Below are 17,062 nucleotides of genomic sequence, written 5' to 3'. Positions count from 1 at the left end.
AGAATTTAAGAAGGGATGGTGTTCTAGCTATAGGTGACTACAAGATATTCCGCTACCGCTCACAAATGAGGATTGTGAGCTTCCAGCCACATTTCGCAGTGTAATTTCTTTTCTTTTCTCAAGTTAAAGGCATCACGAAGGAGTCACTTATGATACTCAGGATCTACTGTCTGCATGCACCCAAAAGGCAGCATGGCACAGCCAGTAGATGTCGGGAGATCCCACTTTCGGGATTTACCTGGCTCACCACACCTCGCGAGAGCTAACCTGATCTCGCAAGATGTCATAATGTGAATCCCGCTCATTGTGGGCTAGTCTCACTCTAATATGCGTTCCCAAGATCTACCCAAGGTGTGTGATCTAACCCCCTCACCTTGGAGACCTTGGCTGAGTGCTGTTCAGTGCTGGTCTCCACAAGCGTGGACCAGATGGAACGACACTCGTGGGGGTCTCCCAGGGTTTTGGAGTCTCCCAGCTGCGTGCCCTCTGGGCAGTGTGGCATACTTGCACTGCTGGTGCCATCTGGGCAACCTGGCACTGTCATCCTGCACGCACCTAGTCAAGGTGCCCAGCTGGCAGGGACAGTGCCAGTTGGCAGGCTGACATGGCATTTTTTGCGTGGGAGGGATTAAGCCGGGAGGTTCCCTGCATGGGTGTGAGGGGATGCAGGGGACCTATAGTGAGTTTTGTCTTGGGGATTGTTCGGGAATTGCATCAGGAGCATTGAAAAGTGCCGGTGAGTGGAGCTCCTCAGTGTTGGGTTGACCGCTGAGGCCCCGATCTGTTCAGATGGGCGTTAGGTATGAGGGTGTTTCTTGCAGCTCCGAGCGCCAGGAAACACCCAGCCAATTGCACGACAGAACTCTGTCCGTCCCCATTTGTGTAGATCACACCCATTATCGACTTAATCATAGGGTCCCTACAGTGCAGAAGGAGGCCATTCAGCCAATCGAGTCTGAACCAACGTTCTGAGAGAGCACTCAACACAAGCTCTGTCCCCTGGCCTATCCCAATAACCCCTTAATCTAAGCCACACATTTTTTTTGGACACTAAAGCGCAATTTAGCATGGCCAATCCACCTATCCTGCACATCTTTGGAAAGCACCCGGAGGTAACCCACGCAGACACGGGGAGACAATGCAAACTCCACACAGTCACCTAAGTCCGAAATTGAACCTGGGTCCCTGGCACTGTGGGGCAGCAGTGTCACTGTGCTGCCCTTTGATTTGAACTGAAATTTGATTTCTAATAGGAACTATTCTGTTCACCTTCAAATCAACAAAACAGTAAATCTGTTCATCGATCATTGAATTTGATTTTATGTATTGCAGTTTCGCAATAGGATCATAGCATCATCAGTAACAGGAGTAGAGGTAAGCCATTTGTCCTGCCATCCGTAAGATCATCGCTGATCTAACTGTGCCCTTAACTCAACTTTCCTGTCTGTCCCCAGAGCCCATAGCATCCTTGCCCATCAAATATCTGTCCAACTCATCTTTGAATATATTCAATCACATAGCCTTCCCTGCTCTGTGGGAAGAGAATTCCAAAGACTAATGACCCCTTGAGAGAAGGAATTCCTCCTCATGTCCATCTTAAATGGGAGACACCTTATTTTTAAAATATGCCACCCAGTTTAAGATTCACTCACACGAGGAAACACCCTCTCAGTATCCAACAATGTCTAGCCCCTGCAGAATCTTATACCTTTCAATAAGACCATCTCTCATTCTTCTAAACTCCAATGAGTACAGGCACAAACTGCTCAGTGTTTTCTCATAAAACAATCTCTTCATCCCAGGGAGCAGCCTAGTGAAACTTTTTTGAACTGAATTCCAATATAAGGATGTTATAAGTTCATAAGTTCACAAGACATAGGAGCAGAATTAGGCCATTTGACCCATTGAGTTTGCTCTGTCATTCGATCATGGCTGATCTCATCCTGGCCTTAACTCCACTATCCTGCCCGTTCTCCATAATCCTTTAACCCATTATCTATTAAAAATCTGTCCAAATCCTCCTTAAAATTACTCACTGTCCCAGCATCCACCGCACTCTGGGATAGCAAATTCCAGAGATTCATATCCCTTTGGTTTCTCCTCAACTCTGTTTTAAATTTGTTACCTCTTATCATAAGACTATGACCGCTCATTTAGAATGCCCCACAATAGTAAATATCCATTCCACATCTACTTTATCGATACCTTTTATCATCTTGTATGTCTCTTGACACACCTTAAGTAAGGAGAACAAATTGGCGTGGTCTCACCAACGTCTTGTACAGTTGTCGTAAAACGTTTCTACTTTTATATTCCAACACCATTGCAATAAAAGCCCACAATTCATTGGTCGTCCTAATCACTTGCTGTACCTGCACTTTTTGAGATCCATGTAAAACGACACTCATACCTCTCTGTATCATACAGCAGCATTCTGCAGTCCCTCCTCCACTTAAATAATATTTTGGTTTTCTATTCTCTCTGCCTAATTGGACAACCTCACATTTTCCCACATTAGGCACAACTTGGCAATTTTTTGTCCATTCACTTATTCTATCTATTTTACCTTGAAGATTCTTTGTATTCTCAAAGCTTGCTTTCTTACCTACATTTCTATCATCAGCGACATTGGATACAATACAGTTGTTCCCTTCATTACGATGTGGAGATGCCGGTGTTGGACTGGGGTGAGCACAATAAGAAGTCTTACAATACCAGGTTAAAGTCCAACAGGTTTGTTTCAAACACTAGCTTTCGGAGCACAGCTTCTTCACCTGAGGAAGGAGCAGTGCTCCGAAAGCTAGTGTTTGAAACAACCTGTTGGACTTTAACCTGGTGTTGTAAGACTTCTGACTGTACTCCCTTCATCAAAGTCATGAATAGATTATAAATAGTTATGTGCCAGCACCGATCCCTGCTGTACTCTGCGAAGTACAGCTTGCTAACCTCAAAAATACCCATTTATCTAGACTGATTGCTTCCTGTTAGTTAACCAACCTTCTATCCATGTTAATATATTAAGTCCAATATCGTGAGCTCTTACCTTGTGCAGTAACTTTTTGTTCTTGAACCAAACAACCCCGGAGACCATTTGGCTCATCATATCTGTACCAGCTCGTTTGTATAGCTACAAGTAATTCCTACTTTCTTTCTCTTTTCCCATAATCCTGTAAATATCTACCAGCATATTCAATTCTCAATTGTTCTGTTATTTCTGAACTTTGTGTATTAGAAAAGGTTCTAGATTTTACCTTCTTCTATAATGGCTTCAGAACTTCCTCTTCTCTCCTATAAAGCTGAAACTCATTAGCTGAACATTCTAAACATGAAGGAGAGTGTCAGGAGACAGCAACAAAGCCGATCCATCATCTAAAAGGCACAAGTCAGGAGTGTGACCGAATACTTTCCACTTGCCTGGATGTGTGGAACTCCACCCACAGTCATAAAACTGAACACCCCCCAGGTCAAGTCAATCACTTCTCTTGCTCCTCATCTACCACCTTAGACATTCACTTCCTCCACCATGAGAGCATAGTTGCAGAGTGTGAACCATCTATAGGATGCACTGCAGAGCATTGAATCTACTAAGAATCGGACGTCTCATTTCACTTCAGATAGTTCAGCAGGTCATGAACCATAAATTACATAGATACGTGGGTGTTACATGACAAGTGTAGATTGTTTAGCTCAATCATCCTATGTTGGTGTTAATTCAGCCTTTCCTGTTCTAACAAAAACATCTGGGGCTGGATTCTCCGATTTGGAGACTAAGTGCTGATGCCGGCCTTTTTCGGTGATTTCGGTGGCCTTTTACGACCAAAAAAATGATGCAACACTGCCACCAATTCCCCGTTTTTCTGGGGGCTAGTAGGCACACTACATAGAGCACTCAGCTCTAGCTGCCGATGCGGCTGGAGGATTGCTGGGTCCGTGGCCGCGCATGCACATGGCGGCAGCCTGCAGTGGCCGCACCGTGCTAAATAGTGTCACCCCCAGGCCAACCTCACCAGTGCCCCAAGCCCCTGCCAAAGCCCCTCCTGGCCATGGATCGGCTCTCCCCCGACTGTGGCGGTGCTCGACTCAGCCCGCAGCCGTCATGCAAGGTCCCTGATGACCATCAATACAGTCGAGACAGTTTGTACCAAAGAACAGTGGTTTTAGTCAACTAGATGTGTGCCAACCTGTTGCTTCTCCCGCACTGAGAGCCTGTCTCAGATCGGATGGTTATATACCTCCTCAGAGGAGCGGAGCCACAGGTGGAGCCAACAGCAGCATCAACACAACAATTCAACAGCAACAGTAACAGCAACAACAGTAAGTATATACAATAGTGGATGTCGATGACAATATTAATAATAGAACAACAGTGAGTATATACAATAGCCATACGTGGCTCACCACTGTCCCGAAACAAAATAGCATGAGTGACCCACAGCGTCGGGAGCAGAGCACTGGGGGGAGGGCCTCAGGTAACGTCCTGAGGCTATCCAAACGGCGTGCGGTGTATTCCGAGAGTACTCTGTTTTGGATGGGGCAGTGCACTGCAAATGTGACGCCGTCCCAGATTTCAGCACCAAAGTGGATTCTCCGGCTGATCGCCGAACGCGATTTCCGTGTCGGAGACCGGAAAATCCCGCCCATGATGCTTATTTTCCTATTAAACAGTTTCTTTGGTATCGTCAGTTTTCTTTGTGTGAATCTAGGTCATTTGGGCAATTTTGAAACAATAGTAGTTTCAATACATTATGCACCCATTAGTAACTCTCTCTCTCTCTTCCCTTCCAGACTTTAAACTTCTAACAAGTTCTCACTGTTTTCAGAATTTTAAAATCAATTTCCTGGATTCACCTTCCACAGCTTTGAGTTTAGAACATAGAACATAGAACAGTACAGCACAGAACAGGCCCTTCGGCCCTCAATGTTGTGCCGAGCCATGATCACCCTATTCAAACCCACGTATCCACCCTATACCCGTAACCCAACAACCCCCCCTTAACCTTACTTTTATTAGGACACTATGGGCAATTTAGCATGGCCAATCCACCTAACCCGCACATCTTTGGACTGTGGGAGGAAACCGGAGCACCCGGAGGAAACCCACGCACACAGGGGGAGGACGTGCAGACTCCACACAGACAGTGACCCAGCCGGGAATCGAACCTGGGACCCTGGAGCTGTGAAGAATTTATGCTAACCACCATGCTACCCTGCTGCCCTGCTAACTAATAGTCTTCAGAGTGGATCTTTGTCAAATGCCTTATTGGACGTCTGGGTCCAGTTATGAAGCTTTCTACCTTTCCCCAAAGAAATGAAAAAGGTTGTCGACAGGGGCTTCTCATTAAATCTATGTCCATTGCTACTAATTAGATCATCCAAATTTTTACTCCTGATAATTGATTCCATTATTTAATTCAGTCAATTTAAGAAGATTGGTCTACATGCAAACAGGAAATGAAATACCTTGGACGGGATTCTCCAAGCACGCTCCGGGTTGGAGAATCGCTGGGGCGTGAGAAATTCCCGTCACGCTGCTCTGACGCCGGGCCGGAGAATCGGCGCCAATCGCACCTGTGCTGGGTCAAGGGCTGCTGAAATAGGTCCCGCGGCGATTCTCTGCGGGCGACGGGCTGAACTCCCGCTGAGTTCCACCAAGTCCCGCCGGCATGGTTCAAACCTGGTACCACCTGGCGAGAGCTCGGACCCAACGGCCGCTGTGGATGTCCTGGTGGGAGGGGGCGGGGGGATCGGACTCCGGGGGGGGGGGCCTCCACAGGGTCCAGGCCCACGATCTGGAGAGGGCCTACCTCCTTCCACGTGAGCCCGCTGTTAGGTCCCTGACATGTTGCTCCGCGCTGGCGCGATACGGTAACCACGCACATGCGCCGGTGCGGAGATGGCCATCGCACGCATGCGCGGACCCGCGCCAGCTGTGGTACGCATACGGGACCCGCGCCAGCCATGCAGGGCTGCCCTTAAGCGCCAGACCAGCGCGCAGCACTCCGGCGGCGTGCTAGCGCTCAGAAACAGCGAATTGCTGGGCCAGGAGGCCCATTGACGCCGGCGTATACCACTCTGGTGTTTATGCCAGCGTCAACACTTGGCCGGGATTTCAGAGTTGTGAGCAGTTGTGAGCCTGGCATAGTGGCTGCGGAAAGAGAGAGCGTGTGCGGACACTGTCCAGCACCGCCACACTCGGCAGAGATATTGCCACTGGCTGGGAGGCTTCTGCCAGGGCTGGGGGTGGCCAGGAGGAGGTCTGTGGGGTTGGGGTGGCAGGTACGTGGTCCAGCACAGTCGACGCATTTTTACGGTGCGATCGGTGCATGTGTGGGGAGTCTAGGCCTACGTGGCTGCAGCTAGTCAGCCCTGCGCATATGTAGCACAGACTCGGTGATTCTCCATCCGTTTTCCGCGGGTGTTTCAAGTGGCGCCGGAGCTGGAATCAGGGTGGGTTTCACGCCGATTTTCCTGCCGTGAAACACCACGGATCCTCCTTTGGTGTCGGCACTTAGACTAAGGGACGGAAAATCCAACCCCTTGTTCTTCCATTTCATCAGATTTTAACTGACCTCAGCTCCGTGTACCCACTATTGATCTATACCCTTGATATCCTTATCTATCAAACAAACTAGCATTCTTGGCAATTTTTATTGACTCTGTTTCCACAACCTTTTTCAATTGTGTTTCCGTTAACCACGAACCTTTTTACACACACCTAAGTGGTCTATTTTACATTCATGCTCAGTTTTAAGTCTTCTTGCACATCTTTTGACTTTCAGCTCTTCTCTGGCTGTTTCCTGACTCTCACTGAACCTGCTTCAATTTAACAGAATAATGCATTATACAATACACATAACCCTCCACCCCTTTCAAAACAGGGTGTCATCCAACTTACTGCAAGAAACAGGAGATTCAATATTACATAAATAATTGGGCTTGCACAACATTTGTTGTATTTGTCATTTTCAATCTGTTGATATGTTGAATCCACATTGCCAAATATACTGATTGCATAACAATTCCAATCAAATTTAGGACAGGCTCCTACATCTGTCACTAGATCATGCATTGCCACTGAAAAACGCTCCAAGCAGTAAAGGGAATTATAGCTAATTCATCCCATTCTTCCAGTTACCAGATGGGAAATTTGGCAGTATTATTACATATTCAATAACATTGTCATAGAATATAGAATCATAGAATTTACTGTGCAGAAAGAGGCCATTTGGCCCATCGAGTCTGAACCGGCTCTTGTAAAGAGCACCCAACTTAAACCCACACCTATGCCCGTAACCCAGTCTAATGTTTTTGGACATTAAGGGCAATTTTTCATGCCAATCCACCTAACCTGCACATCTTTGGACTGTGGGGGGAAACCAGAGCCCCCGGAAGAAACCCACTCATACACGGGGAAAACGTGCAGACTCCGCACAGACAGTGACCCACGCCGGGAATCGAACCTGAGGCCCGGGTGCTCTGAAGAAACTGTGCTAACCACTGTGTTACCGTGCTGCCCTAGTCAATAGTTAAATTCATGAGTTGCTTAATCAAGCAGTGACATCTTAACACCGTATCATATAATTACAGAAGATAAAGATTCTGAAAGGACGTTTTCAGTTTTAAGTAATTTGTTTTATATATCAGCTTGATTGCATTTATGGTAAACATGTCTCTCACCTTCACTATGATTGCATTGATTTTGTCACTTGAATCTTCACCTGATTTCTTCTTCAGTGGCTCAGTTGGGGCCCCCTTCATTTCCGGCTTCTGGTTTTCATTCGCCTGGTTGCTTGTGCTTTCCTTTTCACCATCAGTTTCAGAAGCAAACTTTGCTAGTTTCAGACTCTGCAAAGTTTCTCGTTGAAATTGTCTTTTGTCCTCTTCCCTTTTTCTCAGCATTTCAGCAAACGCAACCGTGTCATCTTCCAAGTTTGGAGATGGCGTTTCTTCTTCTTCATTAAACGCACTGCTTCATCACAAATGGGAAAAAAATTACTTGTACCGTTTCAATTGGGCTAAAATTATTTCTGTTGGGACTCAATCCCCAAAATTGATTATAATTCATAATGGATTTCAAGTCGCCAGGTGTAGTCATTTCCTGTCCCACAGTATTTTGTTATAACCTTGCTACACAACTGTTCGTTGTTTAACTTGTGCTGAGAAATAATCACGTATGTCAAAATCACCCGTCAATTAAAACTGCACTACTTGAGTTGTTTCCAGGCTCGAGGGAATAACTTGTAGGCCATCAAAATAGTATAAAAATTTACATTTTCTTTTTAAACAGAAGCTTGGAAATGTTACTTTCACAATGATGAAAAACTTAACTGCAATTTTTAAATAAGTTAAAGGCAGTGTTACATGGTCACAGGAATTAATTTGATTGACCTCTGAACCTACAGGAATCTCGTCATTAATGAGTTAAATTTTTAATGTGGCGCTATGTCATTGTAAAATGTTAGTTGTTGACTGCTTATAATTAAAATTCAGCACATCCGAACAGAGCTCAGTGCAGAGCTCCCTTCTTTGATCAAGGGTATGGATTGCCACCCGTGGCATAGATCTGAGGCTGCCAGCTGCAAACTGTTCATTGTATCGAGTAATGGCGAATGAGTTCCACAGTATTTCTGCAGCCTTGGTAAACACAACCATGTTTTTACAGAGGAATAAGTCTGGGTTGTCCAGCACTGTGGATATTTGGATGACCTCGGCCAACTCCAAGCTTTTGGCAGATTCAGGCATACATCTGTTACACAGCTAAGTTTAAATTTGGCTTTGAGCCAAGTTTTCATTTTTTTCATTGAACCAAAAGAGAAAGTGGGTATTTAATTGGTTCTGTTTTGGCCTTTGTTCGGGGAGAGGCTATTTTATCACTCTAAATACTGAATTGTGAAAATAATTAACCAGCTAAAGCTACATCAAAAGCAAACAACACCCTAGCTTCAAGTGAGTTGCTGTCATGTAATTTTATTATAAAGATTTCAGCATCCATTATTAGCAGTTTGCTCAAATCTGTGCTTCAAAATTTTAATTTGTGATAAAGCAGGTAAAATAAAGCTAATAAAATTTGAAGGTTAAAAGCTAAGGAAGCATTATTATCCAGTTGTAATTAGGGACAGAAAATGGTGTTGGACCCAAAAAAAATCTCTTGACTTGCTTTAAAGCCCAAGTTTATTTGATACATAAAATTTGCTCTTCGCATATTTCTGACATCATACAAGAAAAAGGTTTTGATGCGATCGATGACTGCCCGGTCACATCTAGCTTCACACTGCTTTTTGGCACTAACGTCCTCACCTTTCTCTGTTTGATTCATGGTGTCATATGTGCAGTCCATTTTGGAATCAGAGAGGAACTCTTGGGTCTAGGGCCCAAGGAGAATTCAAGGGCCCTTCTGCACAATGTACAATATGTTCACCATTCCCTCCGATCCATTTAAACATAAACTTTACTTCACCCACTCCTGAAAGTATTGTTAAATGCTGGAATATTTCCACCCAGCAGTTGTTCGCAGTTTATATGAAATAAATTGAGATTTTTTTTTTCCAGAGAGCCCCTGCACACTGACAGCATAGGCCCATGCCTAAATTTACTGTTCAGTCTCCTTTCACACTCTTTCTAAACTCCAAATGTGCTGTTCTTTATGACTATGGTGAAACTAAAATTCATCTCAGTATTTGACTTTTAACATATTCTTTCCCAGTCCCGACAAACTGGAACTCCTTACCGCCTTTAGTCTTTCTTTTTGTGAACCTTTCAAAATCTAAATTGGACAATCCCTCATTGTAACTTAATTATTTACTTTTTTATTTTTCGTTCTGCACCATGAATTTTGACCCCTTTGCTCTTGTTTTTCATTTTAAAGGAATTAAATTTTCCCAGGTTTGGGGATGCTGACAGTATGGGGAATTGAATAAAATGTCATGGCAAGATAACTGATAAAACTTCAAGAAATTGTGACCAAGAAAACAACCTACCAGGACAAGGAAGTCAAAGGCATCCACTTGGTGAAGATTTGAGAAAGAATGTCCGGAACACGTTTCCGTGTGCTTGAGAAATTAAAGTTTCCAGAGAAGGTATACAATAGCAGTTCTTGCAAACCTTTCTGTAGATCTTATTTTCTATATGAAAAACAGAGGATGAACTACCACAGAAGCTCCCCCATTCATCTACTATTTATTCATTTGTTCTGGGGTCACTGTTTACACCTGTGTGAAGCATCTTGTAAAGCTTGACTATGCCAGCCCCGGTTTGCTCACGGTCCGGCGGTCCGCTCACCTCCTCGTCAGCCAGCTCGACTGGCTGACGAATTTGAAAAGCAGGTGTGTCACCCGGCGTACTCGACTTGCGTTCCGACGTCGGGACTTCGGCCCATGTGGGCCGGAGAATAGCGGGAGGCCGGTTTTGGCCGTTTCGGGCAATTTGACGGGGTTATTCACGGGAAAGGCGGTCGGAAAAATTTGCGCATTGGGAAGACTAGAAGGAGCGTGTCAGACCGGCGTCGCGGGAAAAAACGGCGCGTCCCGCTATTCTCCGCACCGGCGTGTGGTCGGAGAATTCCGCCTAACATTCTGTAAAATTTGAAAGAAATTTTAGACTCTAAAATTTCAAGATACAATGGAGTGAATATCTGCCCAAGCAACAGAAACATGGGTCAGAGACAGGATGCCCCTAGATTCTGCTCTTCCTTGTTCTGGCCCTCTGAAGGAGCACCTAGTGCCACTCCCCTGCCTAAAAGTAATTATAATCGCAAGTTATAGAATTTCATAGAATTTACAGTGCAGAAGGAGGCCATTCGGCCCATCGAGTCTGCACCGGCTCTTGGAAAGAGCACCTGAACCAAGGTCAACACCTCCACCCTATCCCCACAACCCAGTAACCCCACCCAACACTAAGGGCAATTTTGGACACCGTGGGAAATTTAGCATGGCCAATCCACCTAACCCGCACATGTTTGGACTGTGGGAGGATACCGGAGCACCCGGAAGAAACCCACGCATACACGGGGAGAATGTGCAGGCTCCGCACAGACAGTGACCCAAGCCGAGAATCGAACCTGGGACCCTGGAGCTGTGAAGCAATTGTGCTATCCACAATGGGCAGCACGGTAGCATTGTGGACATTCTCCCAGTGTGTGCATGGGTTTCCTCCGGGTGCTCCATTTTCCTCCCAAAGTTGTATCCGTGATCTCTTTTGCCAATGTCTCAATGCATATTTGCATAAGATTTCAAGCTGTGAAGTGTTTGAAGCTTCTGTTATTGATACTTTAATGGTCATACGGTAGTAAAGAACTTCAGTATTGCTGAAAGACGATGTATGCTGTTGAAGCTTTATGTCTTGCACTCATCAGGACAGATACAAGAATGCCAAATTTCAAAGGGACCAACAATTTATACTGCATGAGAAGAGGGTCCTGATTGGCTGATCAGGTCTAATGTTAGATGTGATTCCACAATTTAACAGCACTTGCTAACAATCCTCAGAGTGCATTCTAACAACCAATTTTAGATGACCAGTCAGGCTCACAATGAAGTCAGTTATGCAAGCGAGAAGTTACATTTATTCATACATAGGGGCCTGTCCTCTGCAAGGTAAAGGAACATGTCCTGGCATTGTGCTCTTTCTGAATTGAGCAAGAGTTCTGTGGTACATTCACCATGGTAACACTGCAACCAATCAAGGTTAGCTTGCAAACCAACCAGCATCCTTTTCTCATGTGGTACAAATTGTTGCTTCCATTCCATTCTTGCACCTGTCTTGATGAGGGCAAATCAAAAAAACCTTGGAAGTACGTGTTTTTTTTCAGCAATACTTTACTAGTCTGTCTAATTGGATTTTTATAGGGTTGTAGAATCAGGGGCGAAATTCTCCCCTACCCGGTGGGGCGGGGGGTCCCGGCGGAGCGGAATGGCGCCAACCACTCCGGTGTCGGGCCTCCCCAAAGGTGCGGAGAAGGGGCAAGGCCCACGCCGGAGTGGCTCCCGCACCGCCGACTGGCACCAGCGGCCTTTGGCGCCGCGCCGATTGGCTGGCTGAAAGACCATCGCCGGTCAGCGTGAGTCCGCATGCGCCGGAGCGTCAGCGGCCACTGATGTCACCACTGGCGCATGCGCGGTGGAGGGGGTCTCTTCCACCTCAGCCATGGTGGAGGCCGTGGCGGCGGCAAAAGAAAAAGAGTGCCCCTATGGCACAGGCCCGTCTGCCGATCGGTAGGCCCCAATCGCGGGCCAGGCCAACGTGGGGGGATCCCCCGGGGTCCGATCACCCCATGCCCCTGCCCCCCCAGTGCCCCGGGGACCCACTCACATCGCCAATCCCGCCAGCACAGAGGTGGTTTAAACCACGTCAACGGGAGAGGCCTGACAGCGGCGGGACTTCGGCCCATCGCGGGCCGGAGAATCGCTGCGGGGGGCATGCCGATCGGCGGGGCCCGATTCCCGCTCCCGCCGATTCCCAGGTGGCGGAGAATTCCGGCCATGACGGGGGCGGGATTTATGCCGGCCCCGGGCGATTCCCCGACCCTGTGGGGGTTGAAAAATTCCGCCCCAGCTGTCTTTTTTCAAAAGACTGGTTGTGAATGTTATTTTATTCCAAACCTTCCACACATGCCATTGTTACTAAATGGGGCTAGTTTAGTTCACTTGGCTAAACAACTTGTTTGTGTTGCAGAGCAAGGCCAGCAGTATGGGCACAATTCCCACACCAGCTACAGCTATTTATGAAGGCTCCGCCTTCTCAACCTTGCCTCTCACCTGAGATGTGGTGGTCCGCAATTTTAATCACCACCAGTGAACTCTCTCCCACAAAGGCAAAAGCAGCCTATGGTCATCTGGGACTATAGTGACTTTACCTTTACCAGTTACGAAATGGTTCATTGGTTCTGTGCTTAGTGTACACTGGATGAATAGACATGAACGGGCCTCTAATTGGCATGAGGTGGCAAGGCGTGTGTGAGGAATGGAATGTGGGCAGATCAATATATTGTGTGCAGGAGCTTGAGTTGGAATGGTGGTTGTACGTTGCATGAAATGTATCAGAGACCATGGGGGAGCGGCAGAGGGAGGGCATGAGTTGGCACAAGTTGGGATGGATCCTCTGAGGGAACGTGAACCACGAGCCATCCAGAGTCTTACCTGGCTCCAGGAAATTAGCAGGTGGCTTGGAGGTGCCTAGCCCTCCAGCCAACCAGGTTGGGAATGCCAGTGCTCTCCATACCCTTTTTCAACACCAGCGAAAATTGGGGTTTCCATAAAGGGGGACAGGAATCCTGGAATTTCATCTCACCCACCATTTCGAAGTAGCTCCCGAGTTGTTGAGATTCTGGAAAATCCTTGATGCTGTGTTGCGTAATTTATCTACCAATTGTTGATACTTCCTTTGGAGGACTCCAATTTTGTTTCTTCCAATGTTATTGCCTCCAACATTAACCATGATTTCTGGTTGATACCCTTCCATCTCCAAATTCTTTCTCACCCACTCTACGATACCACTTACTCTGGCACCAACAAGGTACCATGCCATTCAGGATTGTCAGTTGTGGCTGCAAAAGTGCCCATTTACTCTCTTCATTATTGAATTCCCTATTCCTGTGGCATTTTCTTTCCACACTATTGACAAAAAAATCAATTTAATTCATATGTTTCCTTTACAAGACCAGTTAGTTATAATATTTGTACCTGTTTTCAGATGTATGTTGCTCTTCAGAAATATCTTCATTATCTGGCATTGAATTACTCACTCGGTCCCGGCGCCGACGAGCTTTCTCAAATTCCTCATCATCCTCCATTGATCTCTGCCTTGCCAGACTGGAAAATAAACAATAACCAGTTTGTACATTTCAAAGCTTGTTATTAATAAATATCCCAGTCTTGCCTTTTTCAGAATAGGTCAGGATCAATTGTAGCAAGTTAGAGCAGTGAGCCTTTCTGCCCCTCTACCGCACATGGCCTAAAGAAAAAGGTTCCACGCACAAACAGAAATTTTGTCCCTCATTCTGACAACATGTAGATGGTGACATGGACTTTCAAGCAGCAATGCCACAAAAAGCTTAATTTAGTTATCAGCACTCTTGTCCCCATATCAAAAGGATATGGGTTTAAGTTTTATTTTGGAGCATAATCAATAGTCACTTCTTGGGTAGGGTTGAAAGAAAAAGTACAACACTATTAGAAGCATTGTCCTTTGGATTAGATATTACTCTGTGGGCCACCATCTGCCTGCCCCTGTGGATTATGGGGAAACATCCATTGTCGATTGTCATAAAAATCCATCTAATTCACTAATGTCCTATAAGGAAGGAAATCTGCTATCCTTATCTAGTCTGGCCTACATGTGACTCCAGACCCACAGCAATGTGGTTGACTCTTAAGCACCCTCTGAGCAAGGCAATTAGGAATGGCATAGCCTGTGGTGTCCACCTTTCATAAATTGTTTTTTAAAAAGGACAAGGAGTTCCTCTGATCTCCTGACAATATTTCCCCCTTAATCAATAATTGTACAAAGCTGTTCATCTGGAAAACGGTGTTTCCAATCTATAATCAGGCTGTTATTTTTGTCTCCAAGATGGGTTGAATTTTACCAGCACGTTGGCAAAGGGCTATGAGGTGGAAATGTCGACAAAATGGCACGTTAAGGTGTCGGAAGAGGTCATAGGTGGGAAGACAGGAAAGATGGCAGACAAGCTGCCTGCCTCTCCTGCACACTGAACAATTTTTCGACATTCACTGTATAGGTTCACTGGCTCCTCTGCAGAATTATCACTTTCATAAAGTCTTGGGGATTGCTGCAGCCCGTAGTCAGTATATTTGATGTGTTAGAATGCTGTCTTTTAATGGAAATGCATAAGATAGTTTCAAAACCTGACCAGGAGTAAAGTCGGCATACAGCCTAATGGTTCCAGAAGAGCACTATCAATTAACTTGAACGAAACTGAATGCAATATGTTAATATTTAAACTTACCAACTTCTTCCCTATATAGGCTTTGTTGCTCTCTGACTGCTATCTTTATTAATATTAACCACAAGATGCGAGTATGTTCCATGTATTAGACAAATGACCACACAACCAGTATATTAGTTCCATTAGAGTTTATTATCAAACATAGGATTGGTTCTATACTTTATAACTTACACGCTACTACACATTGGACTATGACTATATCTATACTTAACTTTCAAATGACCGGCTCTGTGAAGGTTAGATAAGGCCTTTATCTGGTTCCCCATGTATGGCGGCTGGAAGTTGTCAGGTACATCTGGGCTGAGGTTCGTCCTTCTGGCAGTGATCGCGGGTCCTTGGCTGATCGATATGCTGCAGTTGGTGGGGCAGAGGCCGGTCCCAAAAGAGACAGAACGTTGGTCGCGCAGTTCCTCTTATCCTCTGATCTTGCGCGCTCTTTTCGGTGGTCCCAACAAGGAATCCAATGAATCGATAGGATTTCAATCATCCTAATCGATTCTGGCCAATTAGGGGCGGGTACCTTGTGAGCTGGACGGGTCCTGGTTGGTATTGTCCAAGGCACGTATGCATTCCCAAATAAGGTGAATAGGCGCCCCCGAATCTGTACTACTGTTATGTTTCAATCTGAGTCCCATTGTCCCGCGGAGATCTGTGATCGACCTCTAGCAGGTGCACATTTCTGTATAGGTCTGGTTTGCTTTTGTAAAATACACACGATCTGTGTCTTGTCTGTGTTTCAGCCTGACCACAATTCCCATTATCCTTTGAGGGCAGCCATTTTGGATGGTCACAGCTTCCTTATTCTGGCATTCTGGCCTTTCATGAAGGCCCAGCCTTCTCAACCTTGCCCCTCGTCTGAGGTGTGGTGATCCTCAGGTTAAATCACAACCAGTCAGCTCTTCCCCTTGTAGCCATCTGGGATGGCCACTTCCAGAATACAAAATGGATGATCACAATGACTGTAGGGAAATATGGACAATGTTAGGAAAGCAAGCAGGCACAGAGCCTGTATGCGTATTGAGAAGGCAACTCCCAGACGAGATTAAAACTGTAGGTCAATTAACATTTTGATGGCCCATCTCCGGGAACAAAGGAAAGACACTCAAGCAACCGATCTAGCTCCAGCCACCCCGGCACCAGTTCTCCAAACCGAAAGCGTAAACAAAGCAAGGCCAACGGCCACCTAGGACACACCCAGACATCAGGGCACCCACCCCTTTATTGGTCAAGACCAATACCAGTGATTAAGATGCGGCCCAATTAAGCGGGGCCAAGTTCAAGGCCCGCCCAAAAGCGTGCGAAGCCCCTTCGGGTATAAGAAGCCCCCGAGAGAGAATCGCTCTCTTGGACTCGGCTCTCGAAGCGGAGAGACCCGTCCACCAGCTGCACCAGAAGCAAGTAGGCCCAAGGTCAACGCTCGCTATCAGATGGATGACCTTAGCTGTTCTCCTGTTACACCTTCGCACCCAACAGCCTCAGATCCGACACGGCCATTGTTCTTCTGACTGAGTGGGCACCCGAAGTTAAGTATAGGCATTAGCATTAGAGATAGTTTCTTTTGTAGTACTTTGTGCATGAGTAGATATTACTGTGTGTAAATAAATAGTATTGACTTTGAACTAACTAACTGGCGTATTGGTTCTTTGATTAGTATTCGGGTTTGAACCTTTTGGCGGTATCGAAAGATACTGCCGACTCTGGAGCAAAACATAATCAGGATTAAGGAAGGCGACCATATTGACTGCCATATTTATAACCAGATAAATATAGCAACATTTACTGGCGACATCTGACGGGACTCGACCTAGAAGTGGCCTAGTCACTCCGAGAGAACCCAAATTTGAATTAGAATCCAATTGGAAAAAGAAAAACCACAAGCGTAAGACCAATACTGATCAAACCATGAAAATTCCGATGTGTGTTACTTGCAAGCGTACTAACAGGGATACAAGGTAAATCTGAGAGATAAACTGTCGGGAGTTTTGTAGGCCAGACATTAGCGTAAGCCGAACCCGTGTTTACATCACCACTTTATGACCCGCTTTTCCAAATTCAGTAGAGACCCCAGAGATAGCGAGAGAAAAATGACAATGTCGGCAATGG

General features: G+C 45.9%; 1 protein-coding gene across 8 annotated transcripts in view; it reads right to left on the bottom strand.

Annotated features, from left to right (window-relative positions):
- Window positions 1-17,062, bottom strand: part of LOC119978780 (ladinin-1-like) — a 163,500-nt gene that overhangs the window by 72,869 nt on the left and 73,569 nt on the right. For 6 of the 8 annotated variants that reach the window (XM_038820653.1, XM_038820657.1, XM_038820655.1 and 3 more), the window contains 2 exons: window positions 13,677-13,805; window positions 7,678-7,969 (listed from right to left, as the gene is read on the bottom strand). In XM_038820653.1, the coding sequence (XP_038676581.1) occupies window positions 7,678-7,969; window positions 13,677-13,805 (421 nt within the window). The remainder of the gene's footprint in view (window positions 1-7,677; window positions 7,970-13,676; window positions 13,806-17,062) is intronic. The other 2 variants (XM_038820652.1, XM_038820656.1) reach the window with 1 other exon arrangement.

This window comes from Scyliorhinus canicula, chromosome 15 (assembly GCF_902713615.1).
Source record: "Scyliorhinus canicula chromosome 15, sScyCan1.1, whole genome shotgun sequence".
Lineage (NCBI taxonomy): Eukaryota > Metazoa > Chordata > Chondrichthyes > Carcharhiniformes > Scyliorhinidae > Scyliorhinus > Scyliorhinus canicula.
The sequence above is the reverse complement of the archived record's forward strand: the minus strand, read 5'-3'. Positions and strand labels throughout refer to the sequence as shown.